The sequence below is a fragment of the Saimiri boliviensis genome, chromosome 1 (assembly GCF_048565385.1).
Source record: "Saimiri boliviensis isolate mSaiBol1 chromosome 1, mSaiBol1.pri, whole genome shotgun sequence".
Taxonomy (NCBI): domain Eukaryota; kingdom Metazoa; phylum Chordata; class Mammalia; order Primates; family Cebidae; genus Saimiri; species Saimiri boliviensis.
Window position 1 is genome coordinate 287,293,678 of NC_133449.1, and position 18,101 is coordinate 287,311,778.

An 18,101-nucleotide genomic window follows, 5' to 3' on the forward strand; every position below is an offset into this window, starting at 1 on the left:
TTTCAAACACAAATTGATTGAGGTTAACCATCATTATTAATATATCATCAGGTCTGAGTCAGCAATTAAGTGCTCCTGGACAATGGCCACTGCAGAACACCCAAAACCAAAAGGAAGTGCAACATATTGTTAAGATGAAAACGCTTCTGAAAGAACATGGTGGAAACATACTTCAGTTATACTTCACAATTTAATCAACAGAAGCATCAGCCTAACACCACTGTATCAAAATCATTATTAAAGTATATTCAACTCCCAGTTTTTGAAGCAATCAGTAAAGAAAAAAACATTCAAGAAGTTTTACATTTTTTGTAATCAGAAGTAACTAACTTAAAATTGCTTAGAGTATCTTGACAGGGCGCTGATTATACTTATCTGAAAAACTATGGCCAAGGAAGGATGGTATGCTACATGAAAACCCTGTGGACAAAGGATTCTGCCCTTTTTCTGGGTTAACAACAGCCCAGTGATAGAAATAATCCTAGCCACGGTTTCACAGAGGATTTTGCACAGCATCATTTTTCTGTCCTTCATTTCTAAAACCCAATCCTAGACTCCACAGAGGAAGCGCTAGGTCTGATTGCTTTCTGAAAGGCTGAACACCCAGAGGATCTGAAACCAACAGCACCAGCACAGCAATTCCCATTCAGAGATGCATGGATCAGAGTTTCAACAGGTATTCCACAAAGAAAAAGCATCCTGAGGTCAACTTTGGTGTCAAAATTCAACAGGTACCTTCAGAACAGCAGCTCTTAGAAAAGCTTCTGATGTGATAAATGAATGGGGGACCTGCTATGTCCCTTCCCAAATTCATCTGGCCATTCTACTACTGTACTTCCTTCACTCTTACACACATATACACACATACCTGTTACCATCCTGAGAAACCCAGGTTGGGACTGCAACACTGGGGGAATATGTCTAGCACAGAGCCTAGCGCTTAGGAGATGAGAATGACAGAAGGTGGCCACTGTAGTCCAATGAGATCAGAGCAGCTGGCTTAGTATCTGATAGTTTCTGTGCTCAGTAGATCAAAATATGTGAACACAAAGCATCTGGTGGACTGGGGATAAAGGCAGGAGCGTGCAAGAGAATGCAAGTGTTTGCTGCTCTATAAATTCAGATCAGGAGCCTGCTTCAGAACTGGGGATCCTGAAGCTCAGCAGACTGCTGATATTTAAAAAGTGTTGCTGAATAAACAATAAAAGAAGCCTGGATCACCCAGTTTGCAAAATAGAGGCAAGCAGAGGAGGGAACAGCAATTGATATGCGTAGCTTTAAGAGGATAACTTGGATAATTAATTAGCAGATTGCTTTTCCTAAGCATTTACTCTACTCTCTCCGTCTGCTGAGAGGGGGCCTCGAATCCGGGAGCCGCTCATTTCTCCCGCCTGTTCTGGTTCCCACTAATCAGAGCTGGGATCCCTGAAGCTAGTGAACTGCACTCCCATCCATCTCTCACCCCCACCACCTCTTGACGGAGCCTCAGCTGAGCACAGGCACTAAGCTGGACTTAGGAGACAAAGGGACAGAATTTACTAGATCAAGAACTTGTGTCTATGTCATGTTTATAATAAATGTTAATTCTAAAAATATTTATGGGAAGTGAACTTTTATAAGACTATTAATACAAGTTTGAGATAGTTTGTTATTATGTCAGGAACTGCAAGACCTAGCCATAGATCTGAGTGAAAGTTCTACCTTTGGAAACATGGCCAAATCTCTCCCCATACAGATTATCAGGACGATGATATTATGGGTCCCATCTACTCCACTGGGCTGATTAAGAGATGAAACGAGATTTCATGTTAAAGAGCTCTCTAAATATTAAAGAACTATACAAACACTGGTTGTTACCTTACTTTTTGCTATTATCAAAGTACAGGAGCTCTAAAGTCATAGATAAATTTAGGTGATCAGACGTGTGGTTCACTCTGTAGGTAAGCGTCTACAAGCACTACCCGAATGGACAGAAATGTGTATCTGTGTTGTGAATTACAGGAGCCACTGGCCACACGTTGCTCCTGAGTAAAATGTGAAATGTGGAGACACTGAGTAAGCAACTAAATTTTAATTTAATTTTATTTTTAAAAATGATGTTATCATCTTGTTAATGTATTTAACTCTGAGTAGCTTCAATAGCCACACGTGGTGACAAGCCATCACAATGGGCAGTGCAGCTTGAAGTCATAGTAAAAGGAGATTTTAAAAAATCAAGTCACATTAATTCTTTGTTTTATAAAAATGTAATTCTAATGGTTCTTGCTGTGAAAGTCTCTTAATATGAAGGGTCTGTTCTGTGGATATACCACGTAACTAATACAAGTAGAGGCTGAAGCCCCTAAGCAATATCTACCAGTAACGACATTAACACTGTGGTTGTGTGTCCACGTATTTGCAAATTGATATTGTGATCCCACACCTTCACTGGAGATGAGGACACAAGACATAATGGCTGAAACATCTATGGAAGGTACAGCATCCATGAAACGTCATTCTCATCTGGTTTTAACTTCAGAGTTATACTTATAAAGCCATAGCAAATGCCAGCACAAGAACACCCATGGAGAGAGAGGGCAGGGCCAGACGGTGCAGCTAAGAGCTGCAATCCTTACAGAGAAGGCGGCTGCCGTTAGTAAGCTCATCAACCATGGGGCACGTATTAGAGACTTATATGTCCCCCAATCAGATTTAAATTCCACATGAACACTCTGGATGTGGTTCAAAGAGGTGACTATGACGGAAACCTAACTTAGGATGTCCACGTTTCTGGTCCCTTCCAGACTAAGTTTACAAAGACAGCTTAAGTGTAACTAGAAGGCAAATCTTTTAAAACGAGGAACGATGTTGACATATTCTTAGGATTGCTCTCCCGGGAAAAGAAAACTACTTTAGTAGATGAGCATCAGAATTTCAAGGATCTTGCTTTTCTTCAGTGAGGGGAATAAGACAATACATTTTTTTTTTTTTTTTTTGGATACAGAGTTTCGCTCTTGTTACCCAGGTTGGAACACAATGGCGCGATCTCGGCTCACCGCAACCTCCACCTCCTGGGTTCAGGCAATTCTCCTGTCTCAGCCTCCTGAGTAGCTGGTATTACAGGCACGCACCACCATGCCCAGCTAATTTTTTGTATTTTTAGTAGAGACGGGGTTTCACCTTGTTGACCAGGATGGTCTCGATCTCTTGACCTCGTGATCTACCTGCCTCAGCCTCCCAAAGTGCTGGGATGAGACGATACATTTTTACTTGCAAGTAAGGACTGTCTTTCTGAAGATGTCCTAATCTCCCATCTGTGCACTTCAGTTGCAGGCCTAGTTGCTTCATTAAGGTCTGGAACACATGCTGGGCACTTCTCTTTAGGCTACTGTCCCTTCACTGGTATTTGGCTTCTTCTCTGGCCATCTTATATACACTGAGACTTCAGGTACTGTTACAGTTTATGCAGAGTCCCATGAAATTCTGTTCAATAATGTGTTTACCTAGTTTCATTTCTTTCAAATCCATAAATTACAGTCATTCATTTTATTCAGATGAAAATATCCAGGCTCTTTCAATTTTGCTGTATGTCTGAAATTTTTTATAATAAAATACTGGAAGGAAAATGCCCCATGGCATCCATGTTTCTAGATTATTGTCAGGCAGGTCACAGTAGTAATTAATCTCTGGGTTTATTTACAATTCAGAGCCCATCATGTTTATGAAAGATGTTCTCTTTGTGTGTTATGCTTCAGTCTATCTGCCATTCACTTACGCAGCTTGTCCTGCTTCAAATTCATTCATATCATCTTACTGTCAAATGATCAAGTGTATTGCTACTTTGTACAACGATAAGGATCAGAGATGACTACAGGGTCATGAAGATGGTTCTATTTATGCTGAAGGAGCTCCTGTTACTTTAAAAAGTTTTTGTGTGTGGGCTTTTGTCTGTCTTTTATAAAATTAGTCAAATGCATAAAGTTAGAAAGTAAAAAAATCCTTGCTATTGAAACACTCAGCTTTTATATGATGCTATGAAGATTTGTTCTCTTTATGTATCACTCAGGTTCCTCTCTCGCTTTATACTTTAAAGGTTTCCAGAGTTGAGATCACTGCTAATTAGTGTCTTGTGCAACATTCTGACTGACCGTCCTGCCAAAATCCTAGGCAAGTTGGGGCCTCTATCTTCCTTTACTGGCTTCTTCACTCTTCAACAGAGGCTGTTTCTAGATTGAAGAGATACTATTTCCTTTTTAAGAAGCATCACTGCAAATTCCTGAATCCAGTCTTTCCCCCTCAAAATTAGCCCTGAGAAAGATACACTGGTATTTTTCCTTTTTAAATTAAGCGACTATTTTCCTCTTCCCCATATATGTGTCTTCCTGGTGGTTAAAAGTTCCTGTGCCCCTTCTCCACATCTTGAAAAGGTGTTCTATGCTGCTCACCTTCCACTAATAAAGTCTGAGTCGTAAGCAAATCTCTTTCCTTTTGCTACTTTCAGAGTGTGTTTGTTTAAGCAAGTTTGCTTAAGTGGAGGTGTGGGGGCTGTTGGGGCGTACATTACCCATCACTTCTTAAATTAGAAATTTTGAAACCACGTATCTGTCAACAAATGAAATCAAAGTCAGGTCAGATACCACGCAGCTAAGTTTGTAATTAAGAAATTCACTGTCAGCTGTGTACCCAAAAAAGCCATTTTCCCCCTCACAGTTGCTGGCATGGGCTCCCTAAGGAGGTTAAAAACCAGATTCCCCCTTTCCCCGACCCCTTGCAGCAGGGCAACGATTGCACTCCTGGACTGACCAATGGGAACTGAGGGGAACCGTGCTGGGGGCGGGGCCTCTGGAAATACTGTTCCCCTTATCAAGCGGCAGGCTAAGACAGCTATAGCCATTCCCGTGGAGGGTGGGCGCTGTGGCCCAGGAGGAGCTGGTGTGTGGAGCTGAAGTGTGCTCCCGTGACTGTAAGGGAAGGCCCAGCATGCCTGAGGGCAGCAGACACCAGCCCTCCATAGGCGTTCAGCTAGAGGTGCCTATGCCTTCGAACTTCGCGGTTTGTGAGAAAAATAAACCCTTGATGTCTGCACTACTGATCGGCGTTCTGTTCCTTGCTGCCAAAGCCTCCCCACTGGAGTAATAAAACACTGTCAACAAGAGAGAAGAGAAAAGACGGAGCTGGGAGAGGAGGGGAAGAGAGCAGCTGCCACTTCTGAGTGCTTACTGTGCCGGGCACTGTGTAGGGCACCTAGCGTCACATTTACGTAAACTGCCCACTCAAGCAGGTACTTTTATTTCTACTTTACAAATGAGAAAACAAAACAGAGAGGCTAAGTAACTTGCCTATGGTTGTGCAGTAAGGACTAAGAGCTGGAATTTAAACTCAGGACCGAGTGACTTCAGAGCTCACACGCAGAGTTCACAGTATGTGCTACACAAGAGTGCTTGGCACACACACGGATATTCATGGAGGAAGAACTATTCTGGTTACCGCCTCGTGGGCTCCGGGTTCGAGGCACTGACCTTTTCGGCCTTCTGGTGGAAAATGGAGGACATGTCCAGCAAGGTGCTCCGCTCATCCAGGGCTGCCGCAAATGCCTTCCACTCCTGCTCCAGCTGACTCGCGATCTGCCGGATCTGCTGCGAGGCATAGTGGCCAGACTCCACCAGGCGATTGGCCACCGACATGATGCGGTTTATATTTACATACACGTTCTGCAAAGTGGGCAGGAAAAGAGGGCTGCTCAGGGGAGAGCAAGTAAGAGGCTCCCTTCTAAGAAGCCCAGGTGCCACCTGCGGGAACACAGGCAGTGTGATCTCCCAGTGACCACACCTTTCACAGGAGCATCATCTCATCTAGATAATGGGATACGTATCTGCTCTCTAGATTTCCATAAACTTGAAGTATTGGTTTCCATTTCTATTTTTAACACTGTAAAATTACAAATCAACCAGCTGAAAGGCATAATTGTTCAGCACAAAGCAATCAAATACACAAGTCGGTGCACACAAATATACTATTACTCACTTCTTGGCTTCAAATACTGAACAGGGTCCAGATGGCAAACCTGCTGCCAGGCAGTCACGCAGAACTGAGGGACCTAGCGCTCTGTTTTTTAACTAGAACCCAGAAACCCAAAAACACGTACCTAGCAACCAAAGGCTATTTGTGTGAAAGCAAGCTCTCCTTTCTACATACGCCCAAGCCATTTTTTGGTGCCAACAGAAAACATCCTGTAAATAGATCCACCTTCTCCCAGGAATATGAATTGCAGTAAAAACACAACAATGCTATGCTCAAATTTTAAATAAAGCCTTTCTACTCTGTCAAAATTCCTATCTTCAAGTCCATCAGTTTATTGCAAAAATAGGGATTTTTTTTTAAACCCACCCATTTTGCAAAACAAGCTCTCCCTATGGAGTTTCCATTTCCACCTCCAATGTCCTTTAAGGCTCAGTATCACACTGTGTGTGTGGTGGATGGTGGGGGATTCAGACCTTCAGCAAATCTGAAGTTGTTGTTCTTCATGTATTTATTATTTTTGTGACACTATTAACCGTATCACTTCTCCCCATGGGTCCCCCAAAATCGTAGATGCATCTTTGGCTCCTCTCAATGTTGCCCCTAATATGATTTCCAGATCTGTCCAAACTCCTCTAGGTTTGTCCCCCTTCTCTTGCTTTCCATACAGCCCCTCTGAGCCAATCTCCCACTGCTTCAAATAGGGACCTCACAGCAGCCTCCTTCCTGCCCCGTGGCTACCTGCAGTCCACCTAAGTAAGCGGCTGAAATAACTCACTTGTTCATTATTTCTTTGTACTTTCTTTTTTCACCCTTTCCCTCTATTTCTGACCCAAATCAGAACTTGGTTGAGTTGCCTCTGTCTAGGATTAGAGCCACAGGACTCCAGCCTCAGGGTTACTTCTCCAGGCTGCCTCTGAAGGCTTGAATCAGTCAACAGACATTGCATGTCTGAAGTCACAGAAAGAGGCTACAACAGTCAAGCCATGCTCAGTGAGGTGACCTCTCTGGCTAGTGTGGCATTAATGCTCTAACTGCATCTGGTAAACTAAAAGCAACATCTCCCATTCCCAGGTGCATTCTTTCTCTCTTTGCCTCCCGCCTAATAAAGTGACAAGTAACTAGATTTGCTAATTTCACTTTCTCTATATTCTTGAAGAGGAAAAGTCAATCCAACAGATCTGTTAGGGAGAGGACATGAAGATGCCGTCTGTTAGGATGTGGAGAAGAGATGTCCATTCAGATGGCACTACTGTGATAACCACTGACCATATGTACCCGTTCTTAGATCGTTACAGCCTCCTGTATTACTTTTACAAAAACAGACTTTACTAGTCTATGTATGATGGTTTTTCCATCTCTCCATCACTTCTAGCACAGTAAAGGAATATGGTGACACACAGCCTAAATCTACAGCCTGGACACAAATATGGCAATGTGCAATCCCCTAAATTAAAAGTACCTATACCTACAAGCTTATCATTACAGTTTTTATAAATATCTATTATAGTAGAATGTGCATAATTGTTGGTATCCCTTAATATACTTTCTTTTAAAGCTGCTAACTTGGCATATTGGTATTTAGTATCCTTATTTTGTCAGAAATTGCGAGCAGAAGGGGCTGAAGGTGAAATACACTTGCCCTGCATTATTAAATGTCACAGGTACTAGGGATTCATGGAGGTATTCAACACAAGGGGCAGGACCAGTCCAGAAAGCTCCCCGCAGATGTCACCATCATGGCACCGAGCTACCACATGCATTGTATTAAGAAGTTTAACTTAGAAAAGTAACAGAAGTATATTGTAGAAAATCGGAAAATATAGTCAAATTTAAAAAAAATAGCTGTAACTTACACTTTCATGTTTCTGATCTGCTTTAACTGCATCTTTAATTATACTGATAACATCACTGGTAAGAATTACCATTTATCCAGTACTTACTATGTGTCAAGCTATATGCCTTTTGTTTTTGTTTCTTTACTTGAGATGGAGTCCCACTCTGTCGCCCAGGCTGGAGTGCAGTGGTGTGCTCTCGGCTCACTGCAACCTCTGCCTCCCGGGTTCAAGCAATTCTTCTGCCTCAGCCTCCTGAGTAGCTAGACTATAGGCGCACACCACCACACTAGGCTAATCTTTTATTTTTAGTAGAGACAGGGTTTCACCACATTGCCCAGGCTAGTCTTGAACTCCTGACCTCAGGTGATCCACCCGCCTCAGCCTCCCAAAGTGCTGGAATTACAGGTGCCAGCCAAGGTGCCCGGCCTGCTTTGTGTTTTACATATACATGTAACATCATGAAAGGCAGGTATTACCCCACATTACAGATTAGGAAACTGAGGCTCGGAGGAGTTAAACAGCCTACTCAAGGTCACATGGCAAATAGGAAAGTCAAAATTAAAAGACTCTACATCCACAATCCACTTTCCTGTCTTCCACACTATGGTTCCTATTCCCTTGATTCCTAAATCTGCCACTAATAATGGTGAAGAAAGGGGGATGAGAGAATATATTTTTCGGTTCATTTCTAGCAAATATCTTAGCATTTCTTGTTTTTCAAGTATGTGGCATAGTGGACTGAATGGTCTCTTGCCAATAGCTGAAGTTTCAGGAAATCCTAAAAAACTGACAATAATTTTTTTACAAAGAAATTTTTATCTATGCCCAGGTTTGATAATTCAAACCAGAAATTCTCTTAAATTCTACAGCAGATGTAAAACCTTCTGATGGCATTTATTACCAAAAATTATATTGCAAAATCTTATCTTTGAAACTACCTAAATTGTAGCACCTAGTTGACTGTATTTTAATTAAATGGCATCTTACTGAATTCATTTAAACAAAAACCCTGTCTTCACATTGTTTTATTTGTATTTCTATTTTTGAGACAAAGTCTTGCTCTGTTACCCAAGCCGGAGTGCAGTGGCGTGATCATAGCTCACTGTTGTCTCCAACTCCTGGCTCAAGCAATCCTCCAGCCTCAGCCTCCTGAACAGCTGGGACTACAGGCGTGCACCACCACACCTGGCTAATTTTTTATTTTATTGTATTATTTTTGTAGAAATGGGGTTTTGCTGTGTTGCCCAGGCTGGTTCACACTGCTTTAATGTTCTACAACAAATGTTACAAGGTTTAAGAGTGGATAATCCTCACAAGCCTGGCTTAAAATCCAAACCAAAACACCTTATCCCTGAAGATGAAATTTCTAGACGCTTCACAGACTACATAAGCCAGCAAATATCCTACAGAACATATAGTTTTAGTTACATTAACTGTAAAACCGTAACAAAAGCGTCACTCAAAATTCAATGTTTTGGTTTGTTTTTGGTTTCTACGATGTACTCCTACAGTCGCCTCATCTGGGCTTTAAGATCCTAAAGGAGTCAAGACAGCCAAGGGTAGCAGACGCAACAACCTTAGAGAGGGCCGGGGCATCCAAGGCAAGACTGACCCCAGTCCTCCAGCTCAGCTCAGAAGGAAATCTCATGTCTCAGGAGAACTAGCGAGTGCCCTGAGATCAGGAGCAGGCTGGCTCCTTTCACTGTCAAGCACGGCAGGCAGCCAGCAAACTGACAGTGCTTGGCCCAGGGGGACTCACTGTGCCTCCCAGCAGCTTTGCTGGGGCCCCTGTGGGCTCCTATGAAGCAGAGCACAGGAGCCAGCATCAGAAGTGTCTGTGGCGAACTAGCCAAGTAACTGGTTCAAGTTTCACTGGTTTGTCTGTTTGCTGTTTTCATTCTTATTTAAAACTTAAAATGTGGAATACTGAAAGAGTGGAACCCTGGGGAACACCCTCCACGTGAAGGTCAGCTGCTACAATCCACAGCCACTCTGGGGGCCCCCTGACAGCACCAGCACAGGATCTGCCAAATGCCTCCCATTTGCTAAAACATGGTCGCATGCCAGGATCCAGCTGTTTGGAGTATCTTACCATACAGTTCATAGCAAAGTGATTGTGCTGCGTCTGAAGCTCCATGGCATGAGGGTGGCTGGTCCCAATCTCCGTGTAGCTGTTTAGAAACAGGCCTTTGTTGTGTGTGATCCAGTCAAACATCTACCGGAAGGAAAAAGACAACCTGGAATCACTCCAGGAAGAGAAATTGATGCTACAGGACCACAGAAGGGGCAGTACCAAGAAAGGTAACTTCCTTCCTTGGACAACTTCAAGTGCTGTCTCTCTGACTCTCTTAGAAGGGTCTTCACTTCGAAGAACAAGTCAGCAGTACTGAACTTGCAGGACCTACCAGAAAATCTTATCTGATGTGTTCCTCTTACAGAGAAGGAATTAAGAAGCAGATAAGTAAAGAGAGTTATTCTAATCCCCTGGGCTAATTAAAAAGTCTGATCCTCTGACTCTCAGCCCAGTCTCCCTGCCATGCTGAACTACTTAATTTGCCACAATGAGCTTCAATTAAGGGCCCGTTAGGCTGAAATTAGGGTCTCTTATGGGTCTCTGGATGGGTTCTGTTGTGCCCACAGGTTACTAAAGAAATATCAATGACTAAAAACATTACACTGTTTAAACAAGAAGTACATAGACTCCTGTGCAGATTGCAAGTAAAATGGAATTTAATGTAAAAATAAAAAAGACGGGAAAAACTAACAATGACATCTCCCTTAAGGTTCAATACAGATGTTACTTGGACAAGAATGTCAATGAAGACATTCGCAATGAAAACATTAAAGAAAACAGAGATGACTATCATCAGGTAGCACTGCTACCATGACTTGAACCAGAATCCCAGTGACAGTAACCTTTTTTCTAGTAATTAAAAGGAAGGTGTTCCAGTATTTTTGACAAGGCACTATTTAAAACAAAAGAACACTGACAGACACGTTAAAAGCTAACACTTGGCAATAAAAACACTGGATTATCACGTTTTGAAAAGTCATTTTACATTCAAGAATTCTAATGTACATACTTACTTTACAAAATATTCTCCTGTTCATGTAATATCAAATTCAATGAACTCAAATAAAACACAATGATTAATTCACCCAATTTCCTGGCTTACAACACATACCTATGAATAAGTGCCCGTTTTTCACACTGCTAAGATTCAATTAGCCAGCAACTGATAAGGATTCACTTTGACCAGGTGGTCTTCCTGGTGTGTAAGAATAAAACATGAGACTAGAGGTGATTATTGCCTATATTACCCAGACACTAACTTTTAACATTACTCACTTTCATTTTAAAAACATACTCAACAGATTGGAATGGGGTTCTGTCACTGATTTTATATGAGTAGAAGTCTAGGTGTTAGCAAAATACATACATAATTATTGTTTTCAATAACATAACCCGGTGAAATTTTCACTTTTTTTTTTTTTTTTTTTTTGAGACTGACTCTTGCTCTGTCGCCTAGGCTGGAGCGCAGTGGCACGATCTTGGCTCACTGCAACCTCCACCTCCTGGGTTCAAGTGATTCTCCTGCCTCAGCCTCCAGAGTAGCTGGGATTACAGGTTCACAACACCATACCTGGCTAATTTTTGTATTTTTAGTAGAGACGGGGTTTCACTGTGTTGGTCAGGCTGTTCTTGAACTCCTGACTTCAGGTGATCCGCCCACCTTGGCCCCCCACAGTGGTGGGATTACAGGCATGAGCCACCATGCCCGGCTGAAAATGTCACTCTTTTAAGTGAAGATATAATTCCTATCTTAGACATCCTAGACCAAACCGTAAGTAACATGAACTCAAAATGTCTAAAAGAGCACTGTATTGTACAACGAGTAAAACTGGAAAACAGATTTCAGTGCCGTTTCTGAAATGACCCTTGCTGGTTTAGCGCACACGCAGTGAGTATAGGCTTACCATTCTCCACCTTTTCTCTTTCCTTCCACCCGACCCCCCCAGTGCTGGCTTCCCCCATGTCCACTGAGGCATTAGTCTCTCCCGTCTTTACCTTCTCAGCATCCTGTTCAAACAGCCTCAGCTGGAAGCACTGGTCCAGCTTCAGCTTCCTCACATGCCACATCTGGTGCAGGTGCTGCCGTGTTGAGTGCAGCCGGTCCAGCATGGTGGACACCTTGGGCAAGAGGTTCTGAAGGTCTGCATTGCCTGAGCCTGAGTTCTTTTTGGGAAAGCTTTCACTGCTCTGTATCCTCTGCAGCAGCTTCTGTCCCTCCAAATCCAGGTCCTCGATGGGGGCCTTAATCACCTTCTTTTTCAGCTGAGAATGTTCCTCGATCATATTCCGAGCCCCCTCTAAATCCTGAGGCAGCTCCTTCTTAGCTAGGATGTCCTGAAGTTCCTCTAGCCGGGACAGCATGTGGGTTGCATTGCTAATGTAGTCTTCAAAAGCAACTCTGATTTCAATCCATTCTTCGTGGTTGTACTCCAGGCAGCCATCAAATTCGGGAGTTAGCTGAGAAGGATCAACTACTTTGGTAAGGCCTTCTAAAGAGACCATATTTGTCTTAAGGGAAAAAAAATGAGAAGATGAACCAATTTTATATAGTTTCAACGTAATGCAATTTGCAATGCACAGTCACAGGTTTTCAAAGTCAATCTATTGATAGAAAACATAACATACCTGGTTCTGGCCCCATAAAAATAAATGTAGATGAAAGAAGCATTATCAGTACAATGAAAGACAAATCCATTATGGCAACACATATATGTCAGTTGGAATACCTAAAATTGTAGAATAATGTACTTCATGAGAGCTAAAGAAACGAGATTTCTTTCCAAGAAGGTGGAGATTAATCCATTATAACAGACACACCAGGAAACAGGTTAAATTGCAAGCTCAGAGCCAACAATGTGGAAATTTCACTTTCATCAATGCATTCTTCAACCCATTCTTTTTCATCTACACCATTCTAGTATTTCATTTCCAACAGAAACTCTGTGGAGGTTTTCTACTACCTGCTATTATGCAAACACCTTGCTCATGGGCATCAAAACCCTTTTTAGCCCAACGTCACTCTAAATTCAATTACATATGGGCTGCCTATTTAATGATGAATGCTGCTCCAACCAGAACACCCTATCACTCATCTTGCCTAAGCCTAACCTCACTGCTCATCAAGTAACAGGTGATAGGATATGAATGACTTTAAAAAAATTTAGAAAATATTCAAGAGTTGGCAAGAAAGCTGGCAGAGTCTCATTTGACAGAGCTAAGAACAGAGGCAATGTTTTATTCATTATAATAATCTGCTGTGATTCTTAACAGTCCTAGAGTTGTATATAATCTGTAGTACATTGCAGTTTAACAGTGACAAAGTTTTAGTCAATTACAGTCTAAGCAAGAAATCATATGTGTGTGTGTGTCTGTATATTTTTTTTGGGGGGGGGGACAAGAGTCTTGTTCTGTCACCCAGGCTGGAGTGAGTGGTGCAATCTCAGCTCACTGCAACCCCCACCTCCCAGGTTCAAGGGATTCTCCTGCTTCAGTCTCCTGAGTAGCTGGGACTACCGGCACCTGCCACCATACCTGGCTAATAGTTTTGTATTTTCAGTAGATTTGGGTTTCACCATGTTGGTCAGGCTGGTCTCGAACTTCTGACCTCAAATGATCCACCTCAGCCTCCCAAAGTGCTGGGATTATAGGTATAAGCCACGATGTCTGGCCTTTAAAAATTTTTTTTAAAGACAGATTCTTGCTCTGTTTTCCAGACTGGAGTAGAGTGTGGCAATCACTGCATACTGTAAGCTTGATTCCTGGGCTCAAACTCCCAGCCTCAAGCAGTCCTCCTGCCTTGGCCTCTCAAAGTGCTGGGATTACAGGCATAAGCCACTGCGCCTGGCCTCGGCAAGAAATCTTAACCTCACCTTATCATGATGTGATAAGGTGATTAACATTAATATGCCACAAGGAAAACATGGGGAGAATGATTAAATGTAAAGGAGAAAACAGAAGGGCTGGATTGGTATGCTGATTGGCAAAAGAAACAGCAGAAGGCAGCAGAGCTAGAAAGAGCTAGAAAAGAGGAATGACTCCTAATCTAGCACTTCTGCCTACAATGCTACCATAGGCCCATTCCTCTCTGGTTTGCTGGACTTTTAATATCTCCATAGAGGCAATCTCACTAGCAGAGAGAGAGAGAGAGAGAGAGAGAGAGAGAGAGAGAGTGAGTGAGTCTGGTAACAATTTAACAAGTTCCACAGAAAAGCTGGTACCTTTAAGAGCCCAGAGGGAGAGATCCAATGTAGACTGGCAAAAACGTGTAAGAATTGTATTGCCAGGCGAATATTTTTACTTAAAACACTTATAATTAAATACAACACCCTTTAAATTCTGCATCAAGAAAATAACTAAGATCCAATAAACTGTCCTCCAAAATTACTTCCTATTCTCTATGAAGGTAATGGCTTACTGGGTTTACCTTTCTGATGAAATGTAGTAAACCACCTGAGCAGTTTCAAATTTAAATTAAAACTAAGTTTAGATTTTTGGATACAAATATGAGTACTATGGAAAGAAATTTTAAAATCCAAGTAATGTACCTATGAAAACACTCTGAGAAGTACAGCATTATAACCTAAAGTATTAACACTATGTGATGTTTAATATTATTACTGCTCTTTACCTTAAAACACATGAATACATCCACTAAAACCTAATGTTTGAGCAGACTTGCCAGAGGAAGCGATCTAGTCAACCAAAAATTATCATTTCTCATTGGAAAATATTAAAATCTTATTCCAGAATTGAGCAAGAATGGAATTTCATGCTGGAAGGAAGACTTTCCTCTCATAATCATCTCATTAAATTAACTGCACCGAAGGCCTTGTAAGAACCTTGGTAGCTTAAGAAAAGGAGGTTACAGCGGGAAGGAAAATAATTAGTGAGCTGAGGGTTTTTTTTTAAACCACTGAAAGACCGCAATCTTCCTTGCATAACTCAATTCAGGGTGCTGCACAGTTTTTAACACAATATCTCCATTTTCGGAAATGAGAATTCTAATACATGCATTCCCTCCATTATCCATGACAAGATGAAACTCAGGGATGCTGAAGTTGGCCATGTCTCCCTAACATTCCCTCATCTCCAGGGCTGAGGCAAGGAGATGGAATCCGTAATCGTGCAAAGCCACTGTGCTGCCTGGGAAAGCTGTTTATCAAGTGAAATACAAGGCAGCAAGCAAGCTTCTCTGCCAAGGCCTCACAACTCAACAGCCCACCCTCTAGCCCCAGGGACCTGAAACCTAAGCCCATGTGGGTAAAACAATCCACGTGGATAATGAACACACCTCTGTTATTTCATGCAATAACTAATTTTACATATCACATGTTCATAAGATATGCAGCTCCTGTTTAATATGTGGTTTTAAAAAACAAAACAAAACCCTCTCATCAGCCTCAACAGCTTTTAGTAAACCACACCAACTGGCTTAGTGGGTCTGGCCACACAGGGGAAGTTACCTCAAATTCAAATTTAGAACTGCCAAAATTAGTCCTCTGTTTCTGCCAGAAGTTGTCTGGCTTGATGATCAGGGCCACGTGGATGCAGCAGGGGAAGGACTCCTGCAGGATCTTCAGCAGGGGCTTGATGGAGTCCCACTTGGACCCACGCATGTCCACGATCACCGTGAAGCCGCGCTTGCAGACCTCCTCGCTGCGAAGAAAGAAAACACGGCTGAAGACGTGCTGCACCTCTTGCCACTGTGTCTGCTCAGAGTCCTCCTGGGTGCCACAGACCTGGCTTTCCTCCCCTGCTGGACATGTGCGGAGGCAAAGGAAGGAGCACACTGTGCTCAGCTCCTTCTCACCCTTCCCTTGTACCATCAAGGAAGAGAACCAGGCTACACATGCTTCATGTTCAACCCACACAACCTGTTAAGATTTCAATTTTGTACTAAGGGTTTTGCATCTTGTCTTCTTTTCGGGGAAACAACAGCCACCATGCCCATTTCTCTTGCCTTTGGTGCATTAACTGATTACGTGAAATCCTCCAGTGACTCCTGTGGGCAAAGGTCTCCAGGGAGCATTGGGCGGGTAAAAACCCTGACAGCCTGCAGAACCCAGACTGGGGACAGTCTGAGACCTGTGGACAGCAGTTACCCCAAGACTCCCAGCACCCCAGGTGCTGAAAATGACCCCCTAACCCACGAGGCTGGCAATGGTGGGAGCTTTCTAATGTTCCATTCTATTCCCTTCACCCTATCCTGGCCCTGAAGCTATGTCAGCGGGTTCTCCATACCATCCACCCATCCCCGAGCGTTCTTGGCACCCTTCTGGCAGGCTCTGTGAAATAAATCTAGTTTCACAACTGTACTAAGCCTTTATCTCGTAGCAATGGTGGCTAACACTCCTGGCCTCTGACACACATCAAGGCAGTGCTAGGAGTCACTATATTCTTCCTCTCCACATTACTGCAGTAAAAAAAAAAAATCGCTGGCTTCCAATTTTATTAAATGTCAACTGCTGGCTACACGGGAAATACATACAGTGCAAATCTGCAATAAAGAATGAGCAAGAAGAGGCAAGCTGTCCTTAAACACAGGTTAAAAAACAGTAGTTTCACTTGGTTACAACTTCAGTGATGCGAGCTTCCAAATGGGCCTGCAGCTAAGGAACAAGTGCAGCCCTCACTGTCACACAGGGGTTTCTGACAGTCTAGCCGGCTGCCGATGCCGGCACCAGTGACCAGGTAACAAGTGCTTGCAAGGTGTTTTTTGGAAATATACCAAGGACCTTCCGGTACTAAATAAGCATATGCAGTTTTCCCCAGACATAAATACATAAATGTACCTTAGGGTAGAAAAGATCTTTGACATTTTTCTGCCTTGGGTAATTGCACTCCCCCCGACCCCCCAAAAAAAAAACTAGTGTAAATTAAAAACCTGAAAAACTAATTGCTATCATTAACGTAAAACAATTAATTCAAAGTTAAAACCAATTTCATGCTCTTACACAGGCTCCCTCCCCAACCTTGCCCCCACCCCCTCCCCGACTAATTCACGCTCACACACTCACACGCCCTATTCCCTTCCATATCTTGATTCAGACTATCGGAGTAGCTAGCTTTCCACATTTTACAAATGCAAAGTACATATGACATCTACATCAATATAAGAGGGTGTATCACATAAACACCCCAAAAAATGCCTGTACAGCTAGAACCCAGCAGTAGGACCCAATCAGAAGGTAGCTCACAGTCAGAGGAGCACAGTGTTTAAAACCAGGAAGAGAAAACAGATCCTGCAGCCTGAGTAGTTTATTATCCAAATGTTGAAAACTGCTTAGGAATGATGTGATGAACTTCTAAAACTTATCCCATAGGGACGTCAACGGAAACACATTCAAATACTCCTCATGCTACCACTTCTCCTCCACACCCCAGTTAGGCCCTGGGTTACAATCCAGGTAACAGGAAGAAACATTTGTTTTCTGACCTCCTTCATGAAACCCAGAGGCAAATGGGACTCCCAGAAATCTCTCCTCAAGTGTCCCATTGTAGAAATTAAGCATTCTAGACTTCCTTGGGCTCTACTGGGGTTTGCAATCTTGCAAGATTCCATTCCACAGAAACTCCAGGGCCGCGAAGGCAGTGGGGCGAGGGCAGCCTAAGCAGGGAGAGGCAGGTCCCTGGAGGCCAAGAGCTCTGCAAAGGAAGCCCGCTGCCCTACTAAGGCATTCTACTCCAGATTCACATATGCTGTTACCATACACCAAAGAGAGGAGATTGTAAAATGGCGGCAATATGTTTTATTTGTTTTACTAGTTGCTGTTTGGTAGACTACACTGTAACCATCAGTCTTCACCATATCAAGATAAAATTCCCTTGCAGCCTGTCTTTCTCCTAACGTGGCCTTACACAGTAGGCACATAAACTACAAAGCCCCTCTACTTGAAAGAAGCTTAAAAGGAATCCTGAATGACTCCAGGCTTAACAACAGGAACAAGGGAGAACAACAAAACCAAAAGCTACGCTGAGCTTGCACAGTTTACAGAAGGATTAACTATCCACCTTCCTCCATGATCAGACTGCTCCCACCCAGCAGCTTCCTAAGTAAGGAAAATGGCTTATGAACTGGACTGGGAGTGCACAGCATTTCAAGCCATCTGTTTTTATCAAGGTAAAAGCTAGTCATCATCAAGAGAGCAGTGACTTGTAAACAACCCCAGACCGGGTCCTATTTACCAGCACCT

General features: G+C 42.8%; 1 protein-coding gene across 3 annotated transcripts in view; it reads right to left on the reverse strand.

The window, feature by feature from the left end:
- Nucleotides 1-18,101, reverse strand: part of TRIO (trio Rho guanine nucleotide exchange factor) — a 370,817-nt gene that overhangs the window by 208,316 nt on the left and 144,400 nt on the right. For all 3 annotated transcript variants that reach the window (XM_039474054.2, XM_039474085.2, XM_074387142.1), the window contains exons 4-7: nt 15,372-15,564; nt 11,905-12,417; nt 9,928-10,050; nt 5,499-5,690 (exon numbers count right to left, since the gene is read on the reverse strand). In XM_039474054.2, coding sequence (XP_039329988.1) covers nt 5,499-5,690; nt 9,928-10,050; nt 11,905-12,417; nt 15,372-15,564 — 1,021 coding nt within the window. The remainder of the gene's footprint in view (nt 1-5,498; nt 5,691-9,927; nt 10,051-11,904; nt 12,418-15,371; nt 15,565-18,101) is intronic.